At 50.3% G+C, this 27608-nt stretch overlaps 1 protein-coding gene across 2 annotated transcripts in view; it reads left to right on the plus strand.

The window, feature by feature from the left end:
- Nucleotides 1–27608, plus strand: part of Lhpp (phospholysine phosphohistidine inorganic pyrophosphate phosphatase) — a 96190-nt gene that overhangs the window by 53899 nt on the left and 14683 nt on the right. The window contains exon 7 of one of the 2 annotated variants that reach the window (XM_051145455.1): nucleotides 14080–14242. The exons of the other annotated variant lie outside the window; for it this stretch is intronic. Within the exon in view, the coding sequence (XP_051001412.1) occupies nucleotides 14080–14101 (22 nt within the window). The 3' untranslated portion in view covers nucleotides 14102–14242. Of the gene's footprint in view, nucleotides 1–14079; nucleotides 14243–27608 lie in introns of those variants that run through there. 2 annotated transcript variants of the gene reach the window in all.

Here is a 27608-nt window from a genome sequence, read left to right on the forward strand (position 1 = left end):
TGCCTGCCCTTTGGAAAACACGGGAAAGCACCGAGAAATCACAGTCCCGTCTCTCCAGCCCCATTAGCATTTTGTTCTACCTTTTCCTTTTAAGAAGCAGTGATTAACAATAAATGACATGAAATGTGATTATTTATAAAATGCAGTTTTTTACTTAAAAACCATATGAAGAGTATTTGAGCCTTACCACATTCCTGTCCTGGGGGCATGGCTGTATCCTGGCAGGTGAACTAATAGTGGGGGAGTGACCCTTGGGGCTGCCTAGGGCTGTAAGTCCCCAGGAACCTGAAAGCCAGCAGAGTGAAGGTGAGGTAGGGTGCTTTGTCTGGCCTGAGAACAAAGAAGGCCTGAGCTAAATACCTACCTCTCCTTGCCTGTCTTGTATGCCAGAGGTGGCCTTCCGCCTTCGTGCAGTCCGAAGTCGGGACTCCCCATCTGTGGATTCTGGGAGGGAGTGGAAATCCTTCACTTCTTGGAAGTCAGGGGTGGAGACTCTGCTTCCCGCTGTGAGCCTTTATCTGAGGACAGCTCTGTGCACATTTGTCATACGCTAGCTCTGAGTGTATCTCCAGCCAGCCCTAGACTTAACCGTGTCCAGCAGCCCTAAGGGCCCTGCACCAGAGGTGGCAGCCCCTCAGATATACCATCGGTCAGTTGATCTGAAGAAGTGTTCCCAGTGTATGTCCAGCTGTTTATGGCCCCTGGGCTAGGGTTTGGGTCAGAAGGTAGGCATCAGAAACATTCAGTTTGCTGTGGTTAGGGTTCTTCTCATACTTAAAATAATAAAAAGTATTAATGCATAACAAAAGCACATAGACCCTAGATGTGTACAGCTCTATAAACTAATGAACGCGTTGGTCCTCCCAGCATCTTCTGCCCACCACCCTTCAGATGCATCTTCCCCATAGCTAATAGCAGAGACGGTTTTGCCTGTCCCACGACTTGCTACAAATGCAATCAAACCGTGTGTGCTGTCCTCTCTCTGTTCAGACTTGTAAAGGGGCTTCTGTGGGGCTGGCTAACGGGCTGAATGACACTACCCTGCGGTGTATGGTGAGGAATTACCCCACCTGCAGAAACTAGTAGAGTCGTGTGTAAACACAAGCTTCTGGGACTGGATGGTATGGGGGTTGCAGCCACAGGACACACATCCAGCCCACTACCTGAGAAGGATTCTGAAGGGTCAAGAGGCGTACCTCAGAGGAAAGTCAGGAGAAAGGCAAATGAGGAAGAAGAGCAGAGCCCTGGCCATATTTTGGCCCTATCCCACCCCTCAGGGGAACCCATGCACCAGTGCTACATGTTCTGCTTGCTCCCTGGTCTAAGCCAGAGAGACATGCTGATTCTGGTAGCTCCAGGAAGCAGCCACTTCGTGGGATTGACTCCATCTTCTTCCAGGGGGTGGAGCTGTTTCTTTAGCCAGACCCCTAGGGCTTCAAGGAGGAAGAGAGGCAGTCCTGTAGGATGGAACAGGGGACCAGATGCTGTGACTCAGCTGTGACTTGGCCAGGCCTGCCTCTCAGTGAGTCTCCAGCTCTTCTCCCAGAAGAAGCTCTGGGGTCTGCTAGCTCCAGTCACCTCCCCAACTAAGGGTCCGATGTCTTAGGGAACACCTGAAGTATCAGGCAGTGTTCCCAAGTGGGTGTTGTCGAGTTCTCTGTGGACCTGGAGCAGAGGGACCCTGGATGGATCCTCATCTTGGCAGAGGCCAGGAAATAGCCACAGAGTGCCACTGAGTTTTGCTGAATTGATTGATTCTGCCCCTGGGCTAGCGCAGAGCCCTCCCAACCCACCCGCCTCGGTCCGTCTGCGCTGCGGTCACAGAACCAGAGACAGTAACCAACAGCAGAAGCTCGTCCCAGGCTCTACCACTGGGAAGGGCTTTCATCCTCTGTCCTCACAAGGTGAGAGAACAGAAAAGCAACTGAGAGAGGAGATGGTTTGAAGCCCCTTTGAAGCCTCTTCATAAGTAGCTTTCTTACCTCCTAAAGGCCCCAGCTCTTGAAAGCACGTAGCCATGCCTAGGAGGGAACACACAAACCTTGCCACCAGAACCTGCAGAGCCCACCTCCTCTGAGGATGCATGAGGGTATAACAACACTTGTCCAGGCTGCTGAGGCTCAGCAGTAATATTCATGCATGGCCAACAACCTTCCCTGTAGGAGCCTGGTAGCTGCTTATAGCTCACCCCCATATGGTTTTGTACAGTTCAGCCAAGAATGAGTATAGGGCCCTGCATAGCATCCTTACTGTGCTGGGGGTAATGGTGGCTTATTCCTTGGAGTCTCACCTCACAGGCCATCCAGAGTTAAATCCGACAGCAGGCATTATGAATGGATACCCAGCCAGCCTAAAGTCAGGCTGTGTCTGTTTCTGGAACATCATGGAAGGCAGTCTCAGTGGAGTGTACATATGTGCCACATTGTAGCTAAAGCTTAGGGGACCTTCAGAGCAGAGAGTGGGTCACAGCCTCAGCCCCTGCAGGCCCCTCAGTGCCTTGCCAGTTTGGGGTGCTGGGGCCTTGGCTTAGTCCTCCCCATTGTGACGCCTCCTTCTCTCCTGTGGTGGACAGGATGTTTGACCGTGCCAGCTTCTGGGAGCATTACAGGCCAATAGGAACATCCCTGTAACCTGGTTAGAATTGCTCCCGAATGTGACGAAGGTTCCACAGTAGTGATGACAGTGTTCAAGCGATGCTATCTGTCACCTTATAGGCATGCCCTTCAAACCTACAGTCCCCTGAGAATGACCAGTTGAGCTGTTTCTTTTAGTGGGGTGGGAGAGGGCTTTCCACTAAAACCAAACAAACTGCGCTTTCTTATATTGTGTTTTACTACCATTCCTAATTTCTCACTTAAGTGTTTAAGACTTAAGATTCATTAATGATTCTTTTAATTCTGTTTATGAATGCCTGTGGGCAGAAGGCATGTTCTAGAAAAGGCCACCGCCTGTCCTCCTGAATGTTCACATGTGGAGTTTGAACAGGCAGAAGTGAGCCCCTGCCACCCCCCCCCCTTATAGGGGTGTTACCATTCCTGACTGCCTTTGGCCTGGGTTGACCTCTGAGCAGAAGCAATCAGGCCGAGTGGGCAGTACTGGGCTGGACTTAGGAACTGGCAAGGGAGGCAACACCTGGAGAGTTAAGAGCTTACAGCACCTTCATGCCCCCCTCCCCCCAGGGAGGACAGTCTAGGAGTACTGTCTCTCAAAGAGACGGGGATACATCACAGTTCATTAATTCGCAGCCCACCAAGCAAAGATGGCTTTTTCTCCTGATTTGAGGGTATGTAGGGAATAGCATTAGCCCACTTTCAAGCCAAGTGTCATGGTGGAAGGGTGGGGCACCCTGAGCACCAGGCCCTCTGCCCACTGTGCCCTGTTGCGATAGGTGGGCATAGAAGGGGCATGTAGATGAAAGAGAGGGGAGGAGGGCAACAAGGAGGGCCGAGGCAGCCAGCCCCACAGTGCCCGAGGCAGGGAGAAAGGCCAGGTGGAAGCCTCTGGGAGTCCAGGGCTGGTGGCAGTTATAAGGCACAGCAGGAAGCCTAGCTACAGGGCCTCTGACCATATTTACTATCTCAGTGACAAGACCAGGTAAGAGGGAACTGGATGTTTCTGCAAGCTCAAGCCAGCTGGTCACCCCCTGAGCCCCCAGACTCTTACCTTCTGACCCCAGGCACTAAAGTGGGAGAGAGCATGGCATTGTGGCTTTTCTTCCCAGGAGACTAGCCCAGCCCACAGGGACATAGAAGGCACAGCTCTTCTACCCAGTCTATCAAAGACATCACTCTCTGTCCTGGGGACTGTGTCATATCCCAGCTTGATCTCCTACATATCTGATCCCCTTGATTACATCCTGCCACTCGAGTCCTACCTAGGTTTCCCCATCAGCCTCAACTTTAGTGTCCCTATAAAGAGAGAAGGGCAGGCGGGAGAGTGCTACATGTGGCATGAGAGGACACAGCCCGCGGCCGGCCAGGAAGGAGGGGTCAGAACAGAGTGGGAGTAAAGGCTGTTTTGGAGAGGCTGGAATGTTGTTGGTGTTGTAGTATGGCTGCCGTGCAGGGGCAAAAAGGCTCGAGGACCTAAATTCAATCTCTGAAAATCACATAAACAGATCTGGATGTGATGGTGTGTACTTTTAATCTCAGCAGAAGGGAGGCAGAGAAAGGAGGAATCCCTGGGCTTCCCTGGATTGCCAGCCTAGCCATTGGGTTGCCCCGGGTGGCGGGGGGGAGGGTTGGGGCCAAGTAAGAGACCTCTCACACCAAGGTGGGAGCACACTGAGGGTAACTCCTGAGGTTGTCAAGTGTGCACTTACACATGAGGTGGGGGGCATGCAACACACACACACACACACACACACACACACACACACACACACACACACACACACACGGTTTCTGGATAGAGGTGAGAATCCAGGGTTCATGGCACCCAGGTGGCTTGGGCTTCCAGGGACATGTGGTCTCTTCTTCCTTCTCCCTCTCTCCCAGCTTCAAAGCCCCTCCATCTGTATAGCAGGGAGCAGCCTTCAGGATAAAGCCCTAAAGAGCCAGCATTTCAACAGTGTGACCCTGAGGAATCAGAATGGTCCCTTGGCTAATCTATATGCTATACATTTGGGGTTTTAGTGGAGCATAATTGTAATCCATATGCCTGTTAAGGTAATTACACTTATAAACCTAATATAATCCATAGATCAACGGGTTTGGAGCTAATTAAGGCAACCGTAATTAACATTTACAAAACCCTTGCAATTACTGGATATCCTCTAAGCCGGCCTTCCAAGCTGGTAATGAGCGCCACTCAGCACTCTTTATTCTGCTCATCAGGGCTTCTGGGTCCCTCTGTGGGGAGGGGTCAGCACCTGCTGTTACCACCCCCAGGGCTCCGAGGCAGGTCCCTCCCAGGATAGTGATTGCTGGAGGAAGCAGGGTCCTGTGCCTAATTTTCCCTCAACAAAGGGCCTTTTGGAAAAGGGAAGGGGAGATGTACTAAACTCTCAAACCCAAGGCAGAGTCCTCCTCTGGGAAATAGGGAGTTTCTCCAGGCTCAGGAGGATGACCCAAGTCTCCCCTTACTACCCCCTGCATCTGCCAACAGCACATGGTGTCTGCCCTGAGTGGAGCAGTAAGGAGAGGCCTCCTGGAAACCCAGACAGCAAGCAGAAGGGTGATGCACTGCTGCACCTAAGAGCCAGGCAGAGGCCCTCTGTCAGCCCCACCCTGTCTGGAAGAGCAGAAAAGCCCCAGCCATCCAGGCCCCTACGTTAAAAGATTCACTGCAGCTGCTCCATGTAGGGCCCAACTTTTCCCTGATTGGGGAGAGGTAGTGACTGAGTGACTGTTCTGGAAACATGTCCTCTGGGCCCACTGGCACTCGTCTGGCAACATCCTGTGGCCCCTGTGTAAGCAATTCTAGTATAGAAGGGAGGATTTTGGGAAGGGGTTATTAGCTTAGGCCACCTGACTTTGGTGGTTTTGTTTTGTTTTGTTTTTTGCCCTCTTTTTTAAACTTTCTACACAGTGGAGATATGAATATAAAAACAGTTGGCTTAGCTGAGTGGTGGTGTACACATTTAGTCCCAGCACTCTTGAGGCAGAGGCAGGTGGATCTCTGTGAGTTTGAGGTCAACCTAGTTTACAGAGTGAGTTCCAGGGCATCCAGGACTATACAGAGAAACCCTGTCTCGAAAAACCAAAACCAAAACAACAAAAACACAAAATAAAGCACTCAGTGTAAAGCCTTGTACACAATAGCCACCCAAGTACTGCATCTACTATTCTTGCTGTCTACATTAGCCAGGAGAGCAGGAGCAGGCAGGATGGGGGGGCGCCTAAAGTCAGTGCCTGTGTCTTGCTGGCTTCTCTGAGTCTGGGTCACTGCTGGGCCCTCTCCTCTTCTCTCATCGTTTCTACACTTTTTCATATCTGGACTGTAGAGTATTTTCAGAACTTTGCAACTCTGCTAGAAAATTTCCAGCTAGAAGCATACTCCTTCCGTGGAGGGGTAGGACTGGGTACACAGGGGAACATGTATGTGAGGGGCACACTCACATTGAAGAAAATGGGCAATGCTCACAATGGCTGTCCACACAGATACCATGCACAGATGTCCAACGACAGCAATGCAGCTGATGTTGCCAAGTGTGTCTTATGGGTGAGGAAACAAGTACAGACAGACTGAGTTTGTTCAGGAAGTGTGACTGGGCCAGGATTTGAACCCAGGCTTTTGTGCCTCATTATAACCCCCTGCCTCTCCCTGGAGCCCCACCCTAGTCTCCTCCTAAGTGATCTGTGAGGCTGAGTGAGGGTGGGGATGGCAGGGCATGAGAGGTAGAGCAAGGCTGCAGGGCCCAGACAAGAAGGGGAAGAGATGGCTAGCTGAGGGGAAGGCCCACAGTCTGGAAACCCTGCCCAGGGACCCTTTGGTGTTCTGTGGACATACCCAGCATAGCTGTTCCTCAGAGAACCTGCCAAAGAAGGGAGGGCACCACAGAGAGGCCTCTTTACCGAGGAGCCCTGCTGTGTTCCCTGCCCAGACCCCTGCTATCAGTGAATGTATGCTGAACTCATCTCCATCCATTCACCCTGTCTCTGCCACCTGGAAATGCTGAGATTCCCAATAGAAGTAAGTGTGGCAGGGCCTCCCTTTCCCTGCACAGGGCTGCTGTAGGGCTAGAGCCTCACTGGGTTCCTGGACCCAAATATCATCCATGGACATATTTGATCCCCTTTTCTACTTTCTTTAAGGCAAGAGAGCCTCTCTGTTTTGGCCATTAGCCTCCTTATTAAAACAAACGAACAGGGCTGGAGAGATGGCTCAGAGGTTAAGAGCACCGTCTGCTCTTCCAAAGGTCCTGAGTTCAATTCCCAGCAACCACATGGTGGCTCACAGCCATCTATGATGAGATCTGGTGCTCTCTTCTGGTGTGCATGTGTACATGCAGGTAGAACACTGTATACTTAACAAATAAATATTTAAAACAATAACAAAACCCAACCAACCAAAGCACGGTGGCTGGGCAGTGGTGGTGCGTGTCTTTGATCCCAGCACTTGGGATGCAGAGGCAGGCAAATCTCTAAGTTCAAGGCCAGCCTGGTCTACAGAGTAAGTTCCAGGACATCCAGGGCTACACACAGAGAAACCCTGTCTTGAAAATAACAAACAAACCAAAACATTTTCTTTTATTTAACTATTTTTAAATGTATGTGTATGTGCGAATTTATGTATACCATGTGCAGAAAACTTCAAAGGCTAGAATAGGATGTCGGATCGTGAACACTGGCGTTAAAGGCACTTGTGAGCCCCTCTATGAGTGCTGAGAACTGAACCTCGGTCCTCTGAAAAAACAATAAAAGTAGTCCCGTCAGCTAAATTAGCAGTTTTCCTTATAGATCATAAAGCTGCTAACACAGCAGAGCTCTGAGGTTCTGGACCAAGCTCTGCCTGAGCTATTTCCACATGCTGGTTCTCTGGATCCCGGATGTGGGCACATCACTTATCCTGTTTTGGGATGAGTAAAAATCCTTGGCTGTAGTTGTACCCCTATGACACATTGGAACCAGGTTGAACAATAGCTGGCTTGCCCCCAGTACCCAACATTCCTCAGTGCTTACGGGCAGCAACTCATTTTGTCCCTGCAGCCACCCGGAGGCCACTACTTTGAAGTGACAAGGTTGGTATTTTAAACTCAGGCAGTCTGTCTCCCAAATCTGTACTGGTATTCGCTGTTGAAAATTTAGGAAAACTCAAAGAATAAGGGATTGACCCGCTCCTGGGATTTCTGATAGCATCTGCTCTCCACCCCAGACCTACACGCATGTGCAAGAGCACATGTCATATTCTGTCCTGTACACATGAGGGGGTACATGGCAAGCTCTGTGCTCTGTTTGAAAATAAGGTGAGGGTTTTTTTTTGTTGTTGTTTTTGGTTTTTTGGTATGGAAACACTCTTTCCAGTGATGGGTGAAGGGCATCCTCTCTACATCTTTGATCCTGTTACCATGGTGCCTTCTCCTGTGTGGCCACATCAGTGACTACGTGCAACTCCTCTGTTGGGCCACACCATTTCCTGCCTTTTATTATTGTCCAATGATACAGTTGTTCCTGACTCTTTTGTTTGTTTGTTTGGTCTCATTCTGTCGCTCGGGCTGCCCTGAAACCCATTCTATAGTTCAGACTGATCTTGTACTCATAGCCTTCCAAGCAGTGAGATGACAGGCATGAGCCACCATGCCTGACACAACTCTTACTTATTGTAGATAGGGTGACCATGGTCATTCTTGTGAGCGTGGCCTTACACGTATTTGTAGTTTCTGCATTAGAGCAAATTCTTACCTGGGAAATTGCTGAGTCAAAGGGTGTGTAGAATTCCAAGATTTGGGTGTTTCTGCAGAATTGTCTTCCTTTGCTGTTACCCTGTATGATGGACATCTTTCTTCTTTGTATCCATGACAACAAACAATGCCAAGGCACAGTGGTGTCATTTTAAACAGGCCTTCACTGATAGGGGGAATGGAGTCTTCTTTGATGGCTGATGAGACCTTTTCCCTCTATAAATTGCATATTCATTTCCTTTCTCGGCCTTTCTTGTGTTTGTAGATGAAGGCTTTCCCTTAATGAGAAATCTGCATTTCATCAAAGATGGAACGCACAATCTGTGGCTTATTTATTCCCTGAAGAAGATGCCTCCTTTTGTTCTCTAAGCCAATCAGATACTATGACTAAAGACGCTGGCAAATTAACTTCAGGCATGCGAGACTGGTGGTCGGTGCAAATACGGCTCCTGGCCAAGAAACTACGTTTTAGTCATTATTCAAAGCAGTGAGGCTGTATGAACTCAGCACAGACCAGGGTTCAATTCCCCACTTAGCCACTTTTTATCAGGAGACCAGACACCCCAGACACCCCATCGAGTGGCTGGTAGAATGTAGCCCTACCTTCTTGTTTGGGGAAAGCCACATGGCGTCCTATGATGCCATGGGCTTAATATGTCCAGTTCGGAAGCAGAATCTTCTGGAAGGTTTGTAGTAGATGGCTGGGTAGAAATCACAGAGGCAGAACCAGTAGGCAGATGACACTTGCCATGTTGCCGCGCCCCTACAGCCTGCCCTGCATCTCACAGAATGGGTTTCATGTCCGCTTTCATCACTAGGCAGTCCTTTAGTGTTTTAGTTGTCCCTCTGAGGCCCAGATGTTGAGCATGAGTGTATCAGAGGTCCTGCTGAGGAAAGATGGATAAGCCACAGTGGCATTTGACAGCGACAGACAGCTGTGTCCTCTGCCGGCCAGCCCCCGCCTGGCGCTCTTTGGGAGAATGTTTGGCAAGAACATCAAGTCTCTGTTTTTTTTTTTCTTGACTTTCTTGTTTGGACTTGCAGGGCCCTTAAGACAGGAAACAAAAGAAATTCTAAATAAAACCTTGGCCATCTTCCTGGGCCTGGACAGCCCGATGGCCAGACATGGCCCTTCCTCCTCTCTGACCCTTGCTGTGTTCTTCTCAGATGATTCTGAGCACAAGCATCTCGCTGGGCCTCACTGCCGAAGGGCAGTTAGCCACGGTATCAGAGAAAAAGGTGTCCACACAGTAGCCAGAAAGAGAAGGCGCGGGGGGGGGGGGGGGGCTTGAAGAGCAAGGGAACTGTGGTGAGCACTTGAACAGCGTGGCTTCTTTCCAGCAGGATGGAGCTATCCAAAGTGGAATCTGGACTAGCTCCCCCTGGACTTATTGGAAGTATTGGGCCTCTGTGGCTCCCTGACCCTTGGGAAATACCGACCGAGTGCTGAGGGAGGCTGGGTGGCATCCAGGTGCACCTGCTAGGACGTGTGCTAGTCGACGTCAGCTGTATTGTGCCCTCTGCTTCCTTAGCTGTGGGTCCCAGGCTTCCAGCCAGGGACCTGGCTAGCTTTCCTAGGGCCCACACCCTTCCAGCCAGGCCAAAATCCAAGCTGTGTTGATAGGCCACCCACCAAGGCAACAGTGGGGGGGTGGGGGGGGAAGGGAGGCGGTCTAGTGGAAGGGCACTAGACTGGAAGTGTTGCACACAGGGACTTGAATGGATCCTGGAGGGTGCCCTCAATAGCTCTGGAATGGGTTCTTAGAATGCTGGCACTCACTGTCCCCTGCACTGTCCTCAAGGGCACCTGTTTGGGGTTCGTAGTGCCAGCTCTGGATTCTGTAGACAGTGGGTTCCATGTGTCAGGCTCATCCATAAGAACCTAGCACACGGATGTGAGAAGCTGCCAAACCCTTAGGCTAACACGAAGCCCGTCTTTGCATGTCTGCATCCAGTCACACGAGCCCATGTATGCACGTTGGTGGAGACCCTTTGTGCCAAGCACCAAGTTAATGTAGTTAAGGCTGACAACAAGAAACTAGGGGAGTGGGCCTCTGTGAAACGGATCAAGGGGAGAAATCTTGTAAAGTGGTTGGTTGCAGTTACGCAGTGGTTAAAGACTGTGGCAGAGACTCTCAGGCTAATATGTCATCAGTGAGAGCTTCAAATGCCAGAAAGGAACAAGTTAAAAAAATGTGACTCAAAGCCTAACCTCACAAGCAGATGAACCACCTAAAAAACCCTGGTGGCGATGGAAGTATTTCCACTGCAGCGAGGTCGGCCTGTTGACTTTAACAGTGCTGTGCAGGTTTTGCTGCCGTTAGGGGAAACTGAGTAATTTCATGTTTCTTACAACTCCGCGTGAATCTACACATATTTTGAGAAGTTTTACTGACAGGGTGTCAAGGGTTGATGAGCAAGGCACGCATGCTCCATGGGGAGGAAGTCTCAGAGCACCAGGGCTAGAGGCTTGGGGTCACCTGTCTGTCTGTTTGGACATGGACCTTAATGGAGTATCTGTTAGGAATGAATGCTGGACACAAGTCCTGCTTCCCCAGTGGAAGGTGGACAAGTGTGGAGTGATTCTGGGCTGGGAGGTTTGCCCAGCACTGTGAAATCATGGAGAGTTTACTTCCTGTTTCTAAATTCCAAAGTTTGGTATAGTCACGTTATTGTTTATTAAGGAAAAGGTTAGGTATTGAAAAAGGAAGCCACCTGGCTGTTCTCGGAGAATTGCTCGGGAGCACGGGGGCCTGGGAAGCCATTTGGCAGCTGCTGTGTGGTGGAAGACCTGACCTGCCAGGCTGTGGGAGAGCTCGTGACTGCTGCACTGTGGGCTCTGCCCTGACTTCCCAGACTCGCCCTGTTCCAGCGTGTACGCCCATCAGGCACCTGACCAGAGAGCACTTGTGGGAGTCTGCGGCTTGTCACAGGAGACCGTGCTGCTCCAGGAGCAGTGCAGTAACCCTGCAGTATGGTTTGTGTTCTACCCTGTGAGCCTGTAGTGCTCTCCAGAAGTGTCAACAAGTGAGGCCCACCCTAGGCTGCGAAGGGACTTCCTCCAAGCAGCCCTCACTTTCCACAGCCCGTAGCATGCTGAGAAACAGTGTAGGTGGGGAATTTCCTTCTTTGAGATACGCTTTGGTTACCCTAGAGTGTTTTGTTTGTCTCCCTTCTTGTTCTTTATCTGCCTGCTGAAGTGAGAGCCATCCTCCCTTGTTGTCTTTTAGTGGGAGCCTATAAAGAATGAAGACCCTTGGGCCAGTGATGGTTCCCTCAGTAAAGTCACTTGCCACCAAGCCTGCAGCCTGAGTTACATCCCATGGTGGAAGGCGAGGACCACTCTTCAAAAGCTGTCCTTTGAGCTCCACACACATCCTTGGCATGGGTGGGATGACAAATGCACCGCCTAATAAGTAAAAAAATAACATTTTAGGTATTATTTTGTTTTTGAAATTAAAATATAATTGTATCATTTTTCCTCCTCTTCCTTTCCTCCAGGCCCTGCTATGTACAGCCTCCTCTTGCTCCTCTTTTTCTTTAAAAAAATGTTTTTAAAGCTAGGCGGTAGTGGCGCACATCTTTAATCCCAGCACTTGGGAGGCAGAGGCAGGCAGATCTCTGAGTTTGAGGCCAGTCTGGTCTACAGAGTGAGTTCCAGGGCATCCAAGGCTACACAAAGAAACTCTGTCTCAAAAAAAGCGAAAACAACAACAACAAAAACATGTTTTTAAAAAGAATACAGGCACCTTGCAACTCTACATATAAGCTGTAATCTTCCAAAATACAACCACCGGTGTGCCTCTGCTGCAGATTTTATTTAGGATGATGGCTTAGTTCAGGGCAATATTTTAAAACCAGTATCCAGACATCCAGGATGTCCCTCTGATGTTGTATCCATTGGGGACTTAGGAGAGAGTGTTACCAGGTTAGGTAACAGGTACCTGTAATCTCAGTACTGAGGACGTGGTGGGCTGCATAGCAACACCAACAGTAACAGGCAAGAAGGGAAGGAAGGAGTGAGGTCACAGACAGCTCGTTGGGCACCTGGCTTGAAGCATCCCTCTCGTCTCAGTATGCCAAGACCTTGCTGGAAGTCAGGAGGCAGCTAAGGAGGATGGCACACAGAGCCATGACCCTGACTGCTAACTCCCAGCTAGCTCCGACCGACATGATCTGCTTACAAGAGTGAAGGGGAGAACCTTTCTGCCTTCAGAAGCCAAGAAAACCAAGGCAACAAAGCCAAGGGCGACCCCTGCTGTCCTTGGAGGGCCTCCCTTACCAGGCTTGAGAGGCCTTTCCTGTCCCTGGGTGGCCTGCAGCTCTAGCCTTGGCAGCTGCGCAGTGTTTGTTGTGGGCAGTTACCATGCCACCCTCTGGTATCTCAGTGAGAGAGGCCCAGGGACAGGTGTGGCTGAGCACAGAGATTCCCAGTCTGGCCTGGCCTCCCAGACATACCTTTTCTTCTTACCCTAAGTGCGCGGAGCCTCCAGACGACTACGGTATTGAATACTCTGTAGTTCTTGGCACCTTCTCTATGCCAGCAGTCTCGTTAGAATAGCTGGGTCCCGAGGAACTTACCCTCGCCTCCCTGTGACATAAGGCACTTGTCCCCCCAGAGGCCGCTAAGCTGAGAGACCAGGGAGGTCATTCCTGCTTCTGCTTGCCCTCCCTGGTGACCCGAGTGTGTGTGAGTGACTGTTGTAGACCTGAGGGTGTTGGGAACGACTTGATGGTACTGTACCAAGGGTCCTCATAGACGTGGCTCATTTATAGCTTGGAGCATCTACCATGGAAACATTTATATCATGAAAACCAGCTACTGTGTGGCGGGGACCCCGATCTATAGGAACAGTCCATGCCTACTTGGGGTGGGGGTCTTATGTACAGGGTTGATAGGCCCCCTGCAGAACTTGCTTGTGAAAGCTGGGCAGTTAGTTCCTCAGTTACGTGAAGGAGGCAGAGCCTGGTGAGCAGCTATCAAGAGGTCGGTTTAGAGTTCATCTCAATCATACTTACTGACTCTTTCCAGTGTATTTCTGCACACTGGTCAGGAGCAGGGTCCTGCTTACCAGGTCAGGGCTGTATTTCTTCATGGTAGGCACAGGCCTAGAGAAGTGCACCCCAGGAGGCAGCCAGAGCCTGCATCCACTCCTGCAGAGGATGCTGGCCAGGTGCTGGAACTCCTAACCCCAGGCAGAGCTCTCTGTGGTCCTTGTGTCCAGGCTCCGGCCAAGGGCAGTACAGATGAGGCTGGGGCCATTTCTCTGGGACTCCGGAAGCTCAGGGTTTGGGTTTGTGTCTTGGTCTAAGGATGCCAGAAAGCATAGACCCCCTCCCTGTAGCTCCATCTTCTGTCTACACCTGCCTCTCGTCACATCCTCTGCTGTTGCTGATTGTATTTGTATTGATTGTCCCTAAAGAGGACTTCAAGATCCCAGGCGACTTAGCCCTTCTTTGTGTGCTCTGTAGCCACGGATCTGGGTCTAGGCAAGATACGGATTGATAAATGAGAGAGACAGCTCAATCCAGGGAATGCTTGCAGCTCTCGGACTAGCCAGAGGACTCCGGTCATCCAATCCTAGCCTTCAGCTGTCCTCTCCTGGCTCCCCCGCTTATAGATAGGCACAAGGAAGAGAACAGAAAATACAAACCTAGTTCTTGGCCCAACACCCAGCATAGAACAATGCTTGTAAATAACGAATGTCAGTGAAAATGGCCTTTGTCGTTTATTGTAGATCACTGACATTCCCCAGCTGACCGCAAAACACGTGGCTTTGACAATGGACAGCACTATTGACAAACGACAGTTGACCTCTTCCGTTGCTGGCTGTCACTTAGGGTCACTTCTGCTAAACTGCATTGTTACTCACCATACGCACACACAATCACGTGTCTACACAGGTGCACGTGAATCCATACAGTACACAAGGAGACATTTAGGCATGCACTTTTGTAAGTGCGCACACTCACACAGTGCTCATACCCATGTACTGTTGGTTGTGACTGGCTCTGACGCACATGTTAAGTAGCTGCACTTCTTCTTTAACTTATCTTTACTGAAAAGCAAGTGTCATGAGGATACCATCTGTCTTCTGCCTTCCTTCCAGAAAGATAGGATCTCACTATGAGGCCCCGACTAGCTTCTAACTCTATTCTCCAACCTTGGTCTCCCTAGTGTTGTGAGCTACCACACCTGGCTCTAGTGGGTGTGTCTTGACAGAGCAAAACACATCCCTGTAACCAGCCCCAGATGAAAAAACAGGACGTGTCCAGCTTCTTCAAGACCCCTGCTTCTGCCTGGGGTACTTGCTGTACTTCTTCCACAGGGAACACTATATTAAGGGTACTTTGGGGTGTGGGGTGTTTTTGGTTTGGTTTGGTTTTGCTTTGCTTTCTGAGACAGGTCTCCTATAGCCTAGGCTGGACTCAAACTTACTTTGTATCAGTGGAAGGTTTCAAAACCCTGATCCTCCTGCCTCTGCCTTCTCAGTGCTGGGGTGACAGTTTATGTAGTGCTATATAGATGGAACCCAGGCTTACTGCATGCTAGGTAGGCAGTCTGTTGTCTGAGTTACAGCCATAGAGGTCTGAAGTCTTTGAGTCGGTGCTGAGTTTATAGTATTCTCCTTGTTGTGGTGTGGAGACCAGGATCACTCACACGTATCATAGAGCAATTTTTCTGTCTTTCAGCAGTATACCGACACAGACTTACAGATTTGTTTGGAATGGTGTTCTGGAATGTTCTCCTGTAAGTTCTGTCATGCAGTAACCAGCATGCCTTTTGCCTTTATTTTCCAAGTGCTAGGATTGTCACTATGAGCATTTGGCAGCCATTTTTAAAGACGGAGTATGAATACATGGGGAAAAGGGCTAGGGAGGTGACTCTGTGTCAATGAAGTTCTTGTGTGAACATGAGGACCTGAGTTTAGGTCCCAGTAGCTGTGTAAAAAACTGAATGCAGCAACACACACCCAGAGTGATCCCAGCTCTAGGGAATCAGAGGCCAGAGGGTCCCTGGGGCAAGAAGATCCCTGGGACTTGCCAGGAAGTCTTGCCAATTGGTGAGCTCCAGGTTCCATGAGAGACCCTGTCTCAAAACATCAGATGGATGAGCAGTGTATCAGAGCACCAGCCTCAGGTGTGTGTACACACACACACACACACACACACACACACACACACACGAGAATATATAAGGAAAATTACATTTATTCACTTCAACTCATGAGCCAGCCAAAAGCAACATGGCGAATATGAACCTTTGGTACCCTGGGCCAAATGGCCCTCCTGGAGGAGTGTTCTTTTCATGGGCTATTGGGTGCATTAACAGATGAGTGACACACAGCTCACAGAGCAGCCTTGTCATGTTCTTATGGTATACACAGGAACTGTTCCCTCCTGGGCAGCAGTCACTGGGTGGCCACACTGCGTGTGCCAGGATTACAGGTGTGCTCTGCCATGCCTGGCTGTGCTCTCTATAATACTCACTATTTAGCCCTGGCTGTCCTAGAGCTCACTATGTAGACCAGCTGGTCTCGAACACGGAGAGCCACCTGCCTCTGCCTTGCAAGTGCTGGGATTAAAGGCGTGCACCGCTATGCCCAGCAGTAACTCTGGATTTATAGAAAGTTCCCAAAGTAGCCATCAGTTCCATCATGCCTTTTCCTAATCTACAGCTCACCCCTCACGTGCCCTGGTACATTTTTCCCAACCAGGGAGCTGACCTCTTTCACTTGGGCTTACTGCAAGTTTTTTTGTATACATTGATTATTTGTAAGAAATGAATTCCCTAAACTGGGCTTGCTGGCCACTAGGGAGAGATGTGGCTGTTCCATTCTTCATACCCTTTTCCTTATTGTTTCCAAGAAAGGGAGGGCTGTGTCACTGGACAGAGCGAACAGGAGTCACAGTGAGATCTCCTTTATTGGCCTCTCTGCATTGTCACCAGGCTGAAGTAGTACTCTGCGACCCGGGTCTCCTTTTTTTGGAGACGGGGTCTCATGTAGCCCAGGCTGGCCTTGAAATTCTGATCCTCCTGCCTCCACTTCCCAATCTCTGAAGTGATAGGACTGCGCGGCCTCTCCCGGTTTATGTGGGCTTTGAGCATGCTGTGTGTGTACTCTTGTCAGCTGAGCCACATTTGCAGCCCCCACCCCACCCCTTTCTTTAGATGGGGAAAGTGAGACTGGCATTTTCCCAAGCCATTTCTGACCCAGGAGATCCTGATCCTCAAAAAGTGGTGTCCCCGACCTGAGATTCTGACAAGTTTCTGGTTTGTGTGTCATACCTAGGAAACCCAGAGCTGTCCTGTCCTCACAGCCTCATAAAGCTACTATACTGCCCTGCAACTGTCACAGGTGGTCATGCCAGCCTTGGACCCTGCTCCTAGTACAGCAAGTTCAGGGGATCGGAGACCCAGTGCTGGTGTCCCCATGGCATGTGGTCCATCCTTTACCCAATAGAGTGTGTTGTCTGTGCGTGCTTGTATGAAACCGGAAAGACGAGCAGGTGAGATCTGTCTGCCAAAGTATCTGATGCCACACAGAGCAGGAAGTCATGTTTGACACATGGCTCTCAGCACGCAGCCTTGGCAGACAAGCAGGCCCATGGGGGAGTACACTTGCTAGGCAGAACATGCCAGAATCAGGAAGCCAGATAAGCAAAGGACTCCTCCATTGCTTGGGATTGTGGCCCAGAGGGAGACGCTCAACCCAGGCTGCTCGAATCACCATTCTTCCTACACGGCCTAACTTTATCTTCACCGAGTGTCCTGTCCTGTTTATACTGTGCTAGGTTTGGGGACTGTGGAGCATCAGCCCAAGTTCACAGAGACTCATAACCACACAGGTATGCAGGCTCGGGGAGGGGAGTGGCCGCATTCCGCTAGGTACCTGGGATGGCTCTGGGGAAGGAAGTAGATGAATGGAACTAGGCAGGCAGTGAGGATCACTTGATGGCTCTGGGCAGCAGATGGGGTTGGGGGAGGGGTACCATCTTGACCTGAGAGGGGCTTCATAGTCCATCCTCTGTCCTCCAGCACCTCATAGCGCAGCCTTCAGTCTTCCCTTCCCGTCAGGTCTGCCATTGCTCGAGCTCTTCCCCCAACCCCAACCGCTGCTTGGCCTGGGCCCACTGCCTTCCTCTGTCTCCCAAAGGGACCTGAGGGCGTAAGCCCGGCCATGTTATGCTTCTGTCAGTGATTTCTGCCTCCAACTAGCCCCTATCCTGAGTTCAGGAAGCATTGCCCATCCTCTTAGCCACCACAGAGCCCTTTGGAATTTAAACAGAAATTTAAAATGTGTATAACCTTTAAAAAAACACCTGCCCCACGACCAAATATCTAGCCGTTGCAAGTAGAGGGAGGGGCTGGAGAGATGGCTCAGTGGATAAGTGCAGGTCCCCTCTTCTAGAGATCTTGAGTTCAATTCTCAGCCGTCTATACTGGAATATGATGCCCTCTTCTGGCATGTAGGTACACATGCAAATAGAGCACACATACATAAAATAAATAAAGTCTTTAAAAAAACAAGTAGAGGGAAATAAGTTTGTAGCAAAGAATGCTAGAGGACGTACATGGGCCAAGTTGATGACAGTCAGCAAAGAGGGGGATTCACCTCATGTCAGTGTCCCTTGTGTAATACTCCGCTTTGGTCCAAAACAAATCATCTTGAAGAGGTACCCAAACTCTAGGTCTGGCCTTCATCACGAATGTGGGGAAACGGTTGAGACTAATCTGCCCTCTACCTAGGCACCTGTCTATCTCCCTAGAGGGCACCAGCACCCCCACCTTCTAGACCAGTGGTTCTTAACCTATGGGTTGCAACCTTTCCGTGAGTTGAATAACCCTGTCAGGGGTTGCCTAAAGCCACCGCAAGTATTACATTAGTATTCATAACAGTAGCAAAATTATAGTCATGAAGTAGCAACAAAAATATTATGGTTGGGGTCAACACACCATGAGGAGCTGTGTTAATGGGCCGCAGCATCAGGAAAGTTGGGAACTGCTGTTGTAGGCAGTTCCCTCTGTCATTTGCTTCTCGTCATGTCATAGCTAAGACCTCTCAGGGGGACTCTTGTGGGTCCCAAGCCATGCCACAGCCTCTGGCCAGCTCTTAGGGTAGGCAGTCTTACTTAACTTGCTTTTGTTTGTTCTCTCACCTGCAACTGTCTCATCTACTCCCTCAGCCCCTCCCCTCCCCTACCCCTCAGCCCCTCCCCTCCCCTACCCCTCAGCCCCTCCTCTCCCCTACCCCTCAGCCCCTCCCCTACCCCCCCCCCGCCCCTCAGCCCCTCCCCTACTCCTGCCCACTTGAACCAGCTGTCATCCATTTCACTAGGAGCCAACTGTATTCCTGTGCTGTCACTCAGGTGCAGGTCCTGTTCCTCTGCTCCCTGGCCCCTGAAGGTCCTGAGCATGTAGACAAGTGAGTAAAATATCTAATGTACATAAGGATACGCTAAGGACAGGAAGACAGCTCAGTGGGTTAAAAAAAAAAAAAAAAGCGCTTGCCTCACAAGCCTGGCGACCCAAAAATTCACCTGAAAAGGTGGCACACGCCCCGGAATTCACATGAAGAGATGGCATGCCATCTGTAGTTCTAGCATTCCCATGGTGAGGTGGGAGGTAGAGACAGGAGAATCAGCCCAAAGCTTGGGAAACAAATAGCTTGGAGTACACAGAGCTGAAATGAGAGGCTAAGTAAGACTCAGAAACAAGGTGAAGAGAAGAAGGGGACAGGGGAAGGACAGAAGGAAGGAAACAAGGACAGTAGCTGTGCCATGCTGAGCACTTCAGTGGCTGCCTCCCTACCCCTCTCCAACCCTCTATGCTAGATCTTCTGGACAGTCACTCATTTGTGAAACCGAAGTGCACGCCAAAGGCACGCGTGGGTTCTGCCAGGGCCGGTCATTTCCCACCTTGTCTAGAGCATTCAGACCTGGTGTTCTCTCTCTCTCTCTCTCTCTCTCTCTCTCTCTCTCTCTCTCTCTCTCTCTCTCTCCTTTCTTAGGACTAAACAAACGGCTTTTCTTCCAGATCAAAGATTTTGGGCTTGATCATATAAAGATGAAGAATCAAGTTTTGCAACCTAAAAATTTTTTACTTACTAAAACTATATTAATACTTTAGTAAACTATACAAAAAAGATAAGGATACAAACATGTACATTTATAAAACTGCATGCCAGTCAGGCCAGATCCTGCAGAGGGAATTCCCAGCATGACATTGTTTATCCAGGAGGACACAGAGCAATCCTTGTTTACACGTATGCCATTTTATCCTGTCTTCACCTCTTGATGGCTTCCTTCTACGCATGTGCATGTCTGGTTGTCTGCTTCTAGAGTAGACATTTATTTACCTTCCTCATCCACCAGCCATTGGAGGACGGCTGGGGCCATGAAGATGACTGATTCCACCCATTCTTGGTGGAGCGTTTCCTGGTGGCCCTCTTCCGTCATCAAATCTGGAATCAGAGGAGCTCCCATAGCCTCTTCTTTTTTTCACATCTCACTGAAGCAGTTTTGGGGAACCCCTCCCTGCACCCCCACCCCCCCACAAATTCTGCTATTCCCCAGAAGAAATCTGTTATAAAAAGACAGTCTCCATGGAGACTGAGTCCGGCTGTCCAACATTTGTCCATCTGACGGAAACCATCTTTCTCTGGTTGCCTGCCTCCAAGCGACTGACCAGACCTGATTTTCTTAATCACCCCTTCCCTGCGTGCCCAAGGTTTCAGTACTGGTATAGAAGGACGACTTCGTGTGGAGATCTCACTGTTTGATGTAGCACACACACAAACAACAAACAAACAAACAAACAAACCTCCGGAAGAGCAGAAGTGAAAACACAGCTCTCCCAGAAAAACTAGTAACAAAAAGAATGTTAAGAGCTGGCATAACATGAAGCGCTAGTGTAGCATGGGAGGCAGCAATAGGATGATGGGCACCCTGGAGAATTGGACCGCCTCAGCCTGCCCCAGGGACCAAACTCCACCCCAGGCCCCCACTTCCCCAGATCTACCCAGATCCCACTTCAAGCCTCTTCCATGGTCTGCTTCTATATTCTACCCCAGACCTGCAGGGGTACGGGGACTTCCGGTGTCCCTACTGTGTACCTGCCCACATGAGTCTTTCCTCCTTAGACAGGGGACAAGCAAAGGATTGGAGATGCAATGAGGATGTTCCAAGGTTTGGCTACCACCGATGGAGGCCTGTCTTCCCAACTCCTTTTATGTCCCATCCTTTCAGCCTTCTTCCTCCACTCCATCAGCTTATGCCTGGATAGACTGAGGGATACCAACCACAGCCAAATCTCAGTGTGCTAGTGTCCCAGGGACTTGGCCAATTGTGCTCCATTCTGTAAAGGTAATTAAACAGATCTGGTCCTAGGTTTTGCGTCTTGCAGATAAAGCAATTAAATGTCATATCTACTGAGCACCAACTGCTGGACACTGACTGCCTTATTTAGTGCTCTCCCTCAGGCCCTGGGCAGAAGGGACCACTATCCTCCCCAGTTTGGGTCCACAGACTGTAGATTCTAGATAGAGGTCAGTCTTTGCTGTGCCATGAGAGGAACTGGATGGGCCGGTGGGTCTCTCGCTCCCAACCATCACAATCATTGTGTAACCTCCAGGCAGCCTCAAACTGTGTCCCCAAATAAAGGCCAGCTATCCCACTTGGCATAGGTAGCACCTCCTGTCCCCAGTCCACTCACCAGCCCTGTTTCCCAGCTAACCTTTTCTGTATAGCAGGCCGTCTCCTGGAATGAGCCCACCCTGAGAGTTTACTGACCCAGAGAAATAGTAATTAGCTTCATAAATGGTCACTTGATACTCCCGAGAGAACCTTCTCATGGCTTCCAGGACCCCTAGGGCTTCTGAGACCCCAGCACAGGCAGACAGAGCAGGTGGCCTGTTACCAGTAGCCATTACCATCACTCTGTAGACACTGAGCACTGAAGTGAAGAGGGACTTGGCTTTACCTCACCCCTCATATGTGTGTATGAACACAAATCCACATGTGTGTATGCATATACGTATAGCTCCCTGCCGCCTCCTCAGTGTGAGCATTTCCTCAGAGTGAGCATGTCGCTCTCCCAGTATAAACTGTCCTGCTCCCATGCCACCATTGTACTTACTAGTCTAACTGTGTGTGGTGAATGGCCCCAGGCGCTGAGCTCCCTAAGAGGGGCCCATCCCTTCATGGTCACAGCACACACATGGAGACATCTTGGCTGCCCTGATGCCACCAGGACTCCAGGAATAAGTCACATGCCTCTTACCCACCTGCTTTTACCCATTCCAGCAGACCTATCCGGGAGGCCAGAAGATGGCCAGTGTCCAATGGAAGCCCAAAGGCCTCACTAGAGCAGCCTCTGCTCAGAACTTGGCCTCTAAGCCTTGAGGCAGGAGGCCAGTCCGTGCCCAGAACCTCTAGCCAGAAGTCCGGGTTCCATTGCCTTCTGGACTGAGCCAGAGGCCACCCACCACCTCTATCTGGCCCAACTCTAGGGGCATCTGTAAGGGGAGCAGAACCCGTCCTGTGTAAGCCTCACCTGATAGGCAAGCGGAGCTCAGAGCATCATTCAGCAAGGTTGAGGAATGGCTTGCATGCCAGGCACTGTGCTAGTCACGGGAACGCCCTGTGAGCAGGCTTCTGCATTCACAGGCCCTAGATGGTTACCAAGATTCACAATTAGGCAACTGCTAGGAAGGACCCAGGGGGCTGGGGAGCTGTAGGGCAGCAGAGCAGTCACGAAAGACAGGCCCAAATCTACTCCACACTACCTGTGTCCTTTAACTCATGTCCTAGGAGCCTGGTGGCACAGACCAGAAGGCTCTGCTTCCAAGAGGTCAGAGCAGCACCTGTGCAGCCTGGTGGCCAGCAGCGCTCACTGGAGCACTGTACTCTGGTAGTGAGCTTAGAGTTGCTAGCATTACCAGGTGCTGCCACAGCACTAGCATTGTCTACTCACAGTGTGCCCGAGGCCTGGAATGTGGACCAAGAAGGCTTCCAGGACTTGGGTCACTTGGACAAGGCTCCTGTGGGTAATACATGAGGGACAGACTGGGTACTTTAGGCTAATGTGCCCGAGGGTCCTTCCTCCCATCTCCTGCTCCTAGGGCTGTTCTAGTCACTGTCACTGTCAACATCAGGATCTCCACAGTAGGTAACAGGCAAGGTGATGAGCAAGACTGGCTGTCTTGTCCTACCCTCCCTACCCTATCCTGTCTAGCCAAGGAACGTGTCCACTACCCTTTTTTCCAAGGGCATGCCTGGGACCCCCTCCCCCATGTCATCTGCTGCCAGCAGCTCCTGCTACCTCAGCTCTGGCAAATGTGAGTCACCCTGCAGACAGTCAACTTCTAGGGAGGGAAAGGCAGTGCTTCTCTGAGCACCAGCCACCCTCCCTCAGTTACATTCACACGGCATGACGCCAACAGGGGAAGGCCATACATAGCACCTGTTCATCCCCAGGCCTGGCACGCCTTGAAATCAGCATCTCAGCACAGCCAGGAAAGAGGCCAGGGTAACACCGTAGTGTTGCAACATGCTGCTGCCCCACAGTTTATATTCCGGGCTCTCATGGATAGACACGTGGGTGAATGCCAGGCTTTCATTTTTCATATGTATAAAAACATACCACAAAAGAAAAGACGCCTAAAAGTTAGGCTGTAGTGAGCAGAGTGGGACATGTTGCATTACGCACATGCACGCACGTACACAATAACAGTAGTCGGTTGGCCCTCTGAACATGGTTTGTGTAGACTCTGGCTTCATGTGCCTGTACAAGCACAGCACTGCCTAGTCACTATCTGTAGGAAGTTTTGAAGTTGGTGAGCATGAATCTTCCCGTTTTGTTCTTTCCCTCAGTTTTGTATCTGGTTTGGGTCCTCGGCGATGTATGAATTTTAGAATCAAGTCAGCAGTTCTGTGAGTGCGCCTGGGATTGTATTGAGTCTGTAGCTTAAATTGGGGTATGTCTTGGACTGTGTTGCTGTCACAAGACACCTAACACTGATCAGTTTATAAAGGAAAGAAATGAGTCTCCTCGGTTCTGGAGCATGGAAATCTAAGATCGGGGTGCTGGCAGGTTCAGGGTCTTCTGAGGCTTGTTCTCTGCTTTCAAGCCGGTGCCCCTGTGTCCTCAGGGGAGGGGCAGCGGGGAGAAGGACAAGAAGGGGAGAAGGGTCTGGGTGCCCCTCCTTGTGTCCTTGGGGAAGAGAAAGAGGAGAGAAAGGTCTGGGTGCTTCCTTCTAAAGCCTTTTTATAGTTTATAGTCACTAATAGAGCTCTGAGAGCCCCGCCCTTTAATGCTATCACATTGGCAAGTGGATTTCAACACAGGAAAGTGGGGATGTACAGACTATAGCGTGTTTTGTTTTTAATTTCTCTTAACAATGTTTTGTGCACTTTAGAGTGTAAGCTGTGCACTGTAGACTGTAAGCTGATGTTAAACTTGTTGTTTTGCTGTTTTTTAATTTCCCATTAGGGTGTGTATGTGTGGGTGTAGCATGTGCAGGTGTGTGGATGGGCACACACACGCCTGTGCATGCGAGGGCAGAGGCCAGAGAAGGAGTCAGGCGTCCTGCTCTATCACGGTCTCTCAATGAACCCGTAGCTGTGCTGGCATCCAGCAAGTTCCATTGGCTCTCCTGTCTGTGCCCGCCGCAGCACTGACGTTACAGGCACGCACAGCTGCACTGAGTTTTTAAGGTGGGTGCTAGGGATGTGAGTTCACTTACCGTGCTATCTCTCCGGCCCTTATCTCATTATTTCTGATGCAGTTACAAATGGAATTAGATATCTGTTTGACACGTTTCTTTTTAAAAGAGACAGAATAACACTTCACAATTGCTTACTGGTTTTGGGGGAGGCACATATGTGCCACAGTGTATGTGTAGAGGTCAGAGGACAGCGTCCAGGCGTGGGTTCTCTTCTTTTACCTGAGTCTCAGGGGTCAAACTCTGACTGTCAGGCTTTGTGACAGACCTTTAACCTCTGAGCCATCTTGCTCCTACGGTTAAAGTGCTAAAAGTGCAAGGTAGTGCAGCAGATGAGTGACACGGGTCTCTGCCCACCTCCAGTCCAGGCTGCTTCCTGTCTATATATGACATATAGAGAAGGAGGGGACATCTGTGAGATAAGCCGCAGTGTGCCCGCAGACTGCTGGCTATCTTGCTCTTATATATTTTAATGACTCCAAAATTTCACAAATTAAAAGTCTTTTTTCCTCTCTGGGTAGCCTTGGCTGTCCTGGACTCACTTTGTAGACCAGGCTGGCTTTGAACTCACAGTGATCGCCTGCCTTTACCTCCCCAGTGCTGAGATTAAAGGCATGCACCACCATGCCTGGCTCAAATTAAGAGTTTTAACTGGATTGTGGTGGTGCATGACTTAAATTCCAGCACCCAGGAGGCAGAGACAGGTGAATTTGTGAGTTCAAGGCCAGCCTAGTCTACAGAGTAAGTTCCAGGATAGCCAAGACTACACAGAGAAACCCTATCTTGAAAAACAAAAAACAAACAAACAAAAAATTTGCAACCCTGGGCATAGTGGACCACACCTGTAATCCCAGCACTAGCTTAAGCTACCAAATGAGACCCTGTCTCAAAAAATAAATTAATTAATTTAATTAATCAATTAGTTTAAAAGGCTTGCTCATTTGAAGAGGCCTTCCCTGGATCACATTATTCTGTTTTATTATCATTGTCTTGGGTGTTGGTTTGCTTTACACCTATGGGCACAGGCGTATTTACATGTGAGCACATATAAGTCACTGTCCTATGGAGTCTTTTTACCAGTAAGAGGAAGTTGGGGGCTCTCAGATTAAAGTGGTACCATGCCTGAAGTGTATCAGCCAGTTCCAGGGTTGGAGAGGGGAGCTGCCACAACCCCAGATGTTAGTGCCTCCCTGCACTGCTTTCCAGATGTAGCAGCAGGTCACTCCGTCACCAAATGTACAGCTGGTCCTTGTTAACTGGTACCACTGTGTGTGCCCCACTCAGTGTGTGTTCTAAGGAGGAAAAAGTAGTCTAATGACTTTCTGAGGGTGAAACCAGCTTCAAGAATGGAGACAGTTGCAGCTGGGCAGTGGTGGCACTCTGGAGGCGGAGGCAGAAGGATAGCCACAAGTTCAGGTAAATCAATAAGTAAAGAGCATAAGAGTCCCAGTTGCACAAGGGGCATCACCATAAGCTGGGCATGGTGGCGCGTGCCTGTAATCCCAGGACTGGAGAGGCAGAGGCCAGCAGATCGCTGTGAGTTCAAGGCCAGCCTGGTCTACAGAGTGAGTCCAAGATAGCCAAGGCTACACAGCGAAACCCTGTCTAGAAAAAACTAAAAAAGGAGGAGGAGAAGAAGGAAGAGGAGGAGGAAGAAGAAGAAGGAAGAGGAGTAGGAAGAGGAGGAGCAGGAAGAAGAGGAGGGGGAGGAAGAAGAAGGAGGAGGAGGAGGAGGAGGAGGAAGAAACAACAACAACCACCATGAAAGGACACGCTCTGGGACCCCACAGCTCTCAGGAAGGCTCCAGAGTGGCCTTTACCTCCATCCCAAAGGGAAGTCAGGTGTCTGGACACAAGCCTGGGGAGATCACAAGGTTTGGGAGGGTGGTGCTTATCCCAAACTGGACACATGCTCCTGGCCTCTCTCCGTATTGCTCCCAGCACTGATGACTGCAAAGGTGCCAGTGGCCCCGCTCTAGTTAAAGGCCATTGCACTTGGCGCTCAGAGCATTTGTGCCAACTGCCACTCCTCCAGCCGGACCTAGAAGGGTCCAGGGGTAGTCCCTATCAGCTTGTTGACAGTGCCTATGAAGACCTGAAGACAATATGCTTTCCTCTCTGGAGAAGCTTCCTGCGCTGCTTTTACACAGATAGGTCCACAGCTGTTCACAGAAACGTGCCTCTGAGGGCTCCAGTTCTGCAGGAACTGTGGCTGCTACAGCTTAGGGCCCAGCTCCCTAAGGCTACCTTCTAAGAGACAAGCCCTGCCCTGAGGCCACCTTGTCTGCTTCCTCACTGATTCTGAGTGGACTGAGGAGGGGTAGTGCTGGCCATCCTCCACTCAGGGTGGGTGGGTGGTCACACTACTCTGTATCCTAGGCCAAGGAAGGAGAGGAGAGAGATTAGTGAAAGCTAGACATCATTCTCTGACCAGCTGGGTTGGTTATTTATAAGCATGGCCTGGGCATACACTGACTGTGCTGTCCCCTAGCAGATGGGGGCTCTGCAGTGATCTCACAGTGCCCTTTGGGAAACAGTGAACAAACAGGCTTGTCACTCTTAAGAACCAGTGTGCTAAACAGCTTTGGCCAGACCCTCCTAAAACCCTGTTCCACCACAAGGCAGTTCAGAGACAGACACTCCATGAAAAAGCTCCATGAACTCTTCTACATCCAACAACTCAGACATTGAAGATGGCGCTTGTTAGTGGAGGCTGTTTACCACCTAGAAATGGGACCTCTGTCCCTGTCCCAGCACGCACCCCAAGTGCCAGATTCTTGTCTGTTCTATGCACAGAATCTGTAGCAATGGGCCGGAGACTAAGCCACCTCTCAGCATAAATGCAAACTTGACATTGACAAGATGACATGGTGTTGAGCACAGGAAGCTCATGGCAGCTCCACAGGGGGAAGGTAGGACTGTGCGCACAACGAAGAGCAGACAGGGGCTGTGCAGGCTTAGGAAGGGCACAGGAGCCCTGACTGGCTTAATGGCCATGACGCATGGCCTAAATCTCTGTTCTCAGGTGGTTTCTTCAGGGGTTTGTTAGTGGCTCAGTGCAAGACTATCCCGCCTGCCCTCAGCCTGGCCCATTGGCTTCTCTGCCTCTGGGGGAGACCCACAGCCGCAGAGCTACAGTTGGCTCCGGGTCAGACCTCTGGGGTCCCTGGTACCATGGCCTCTCAGACTGGAAGGTCCCTGCCTAGCTGAGTTATGAATGGCGCCATTGTGCCACAGCCTGACCTGCCGCTGAGCCGCAGTTCTTCAGCCTGGTGGAATCTGGAGCTATTTGCCTGCCAATTCCAGTTGTTTGACTTCACACTTCAAGGCCAAGTCCTTTCAGGGAAGTTTTCTGTACACCCCCCATCCCCCGGCTTAGGAAAATAGACGTGCAATTGACGGGCTTTGCGAGTTTTGAAGCTGTCATTCTTTCCAAAGACTAATGTTAAAAGCATTAATTCATTTATACTCTGCCTCCTACTGTCTCCCTCCCTCTCTCAGTCTGTCTCCCTCAACCCATTTCTCTCTTTCTATTTCACCTC

This window comes from Acomys russatus, chromosome 5 (assembly GCF_903995435.1).
Source record: "Acomys russatus chromosome 5, mAcoRus1.1, whole genome shotgun sequence".
Lineage (NCBI taxonomy): Eukaryota > Metazoa > Chordata > Mammalia > Rodentia > Muridae > Acomys > Acomys russatus.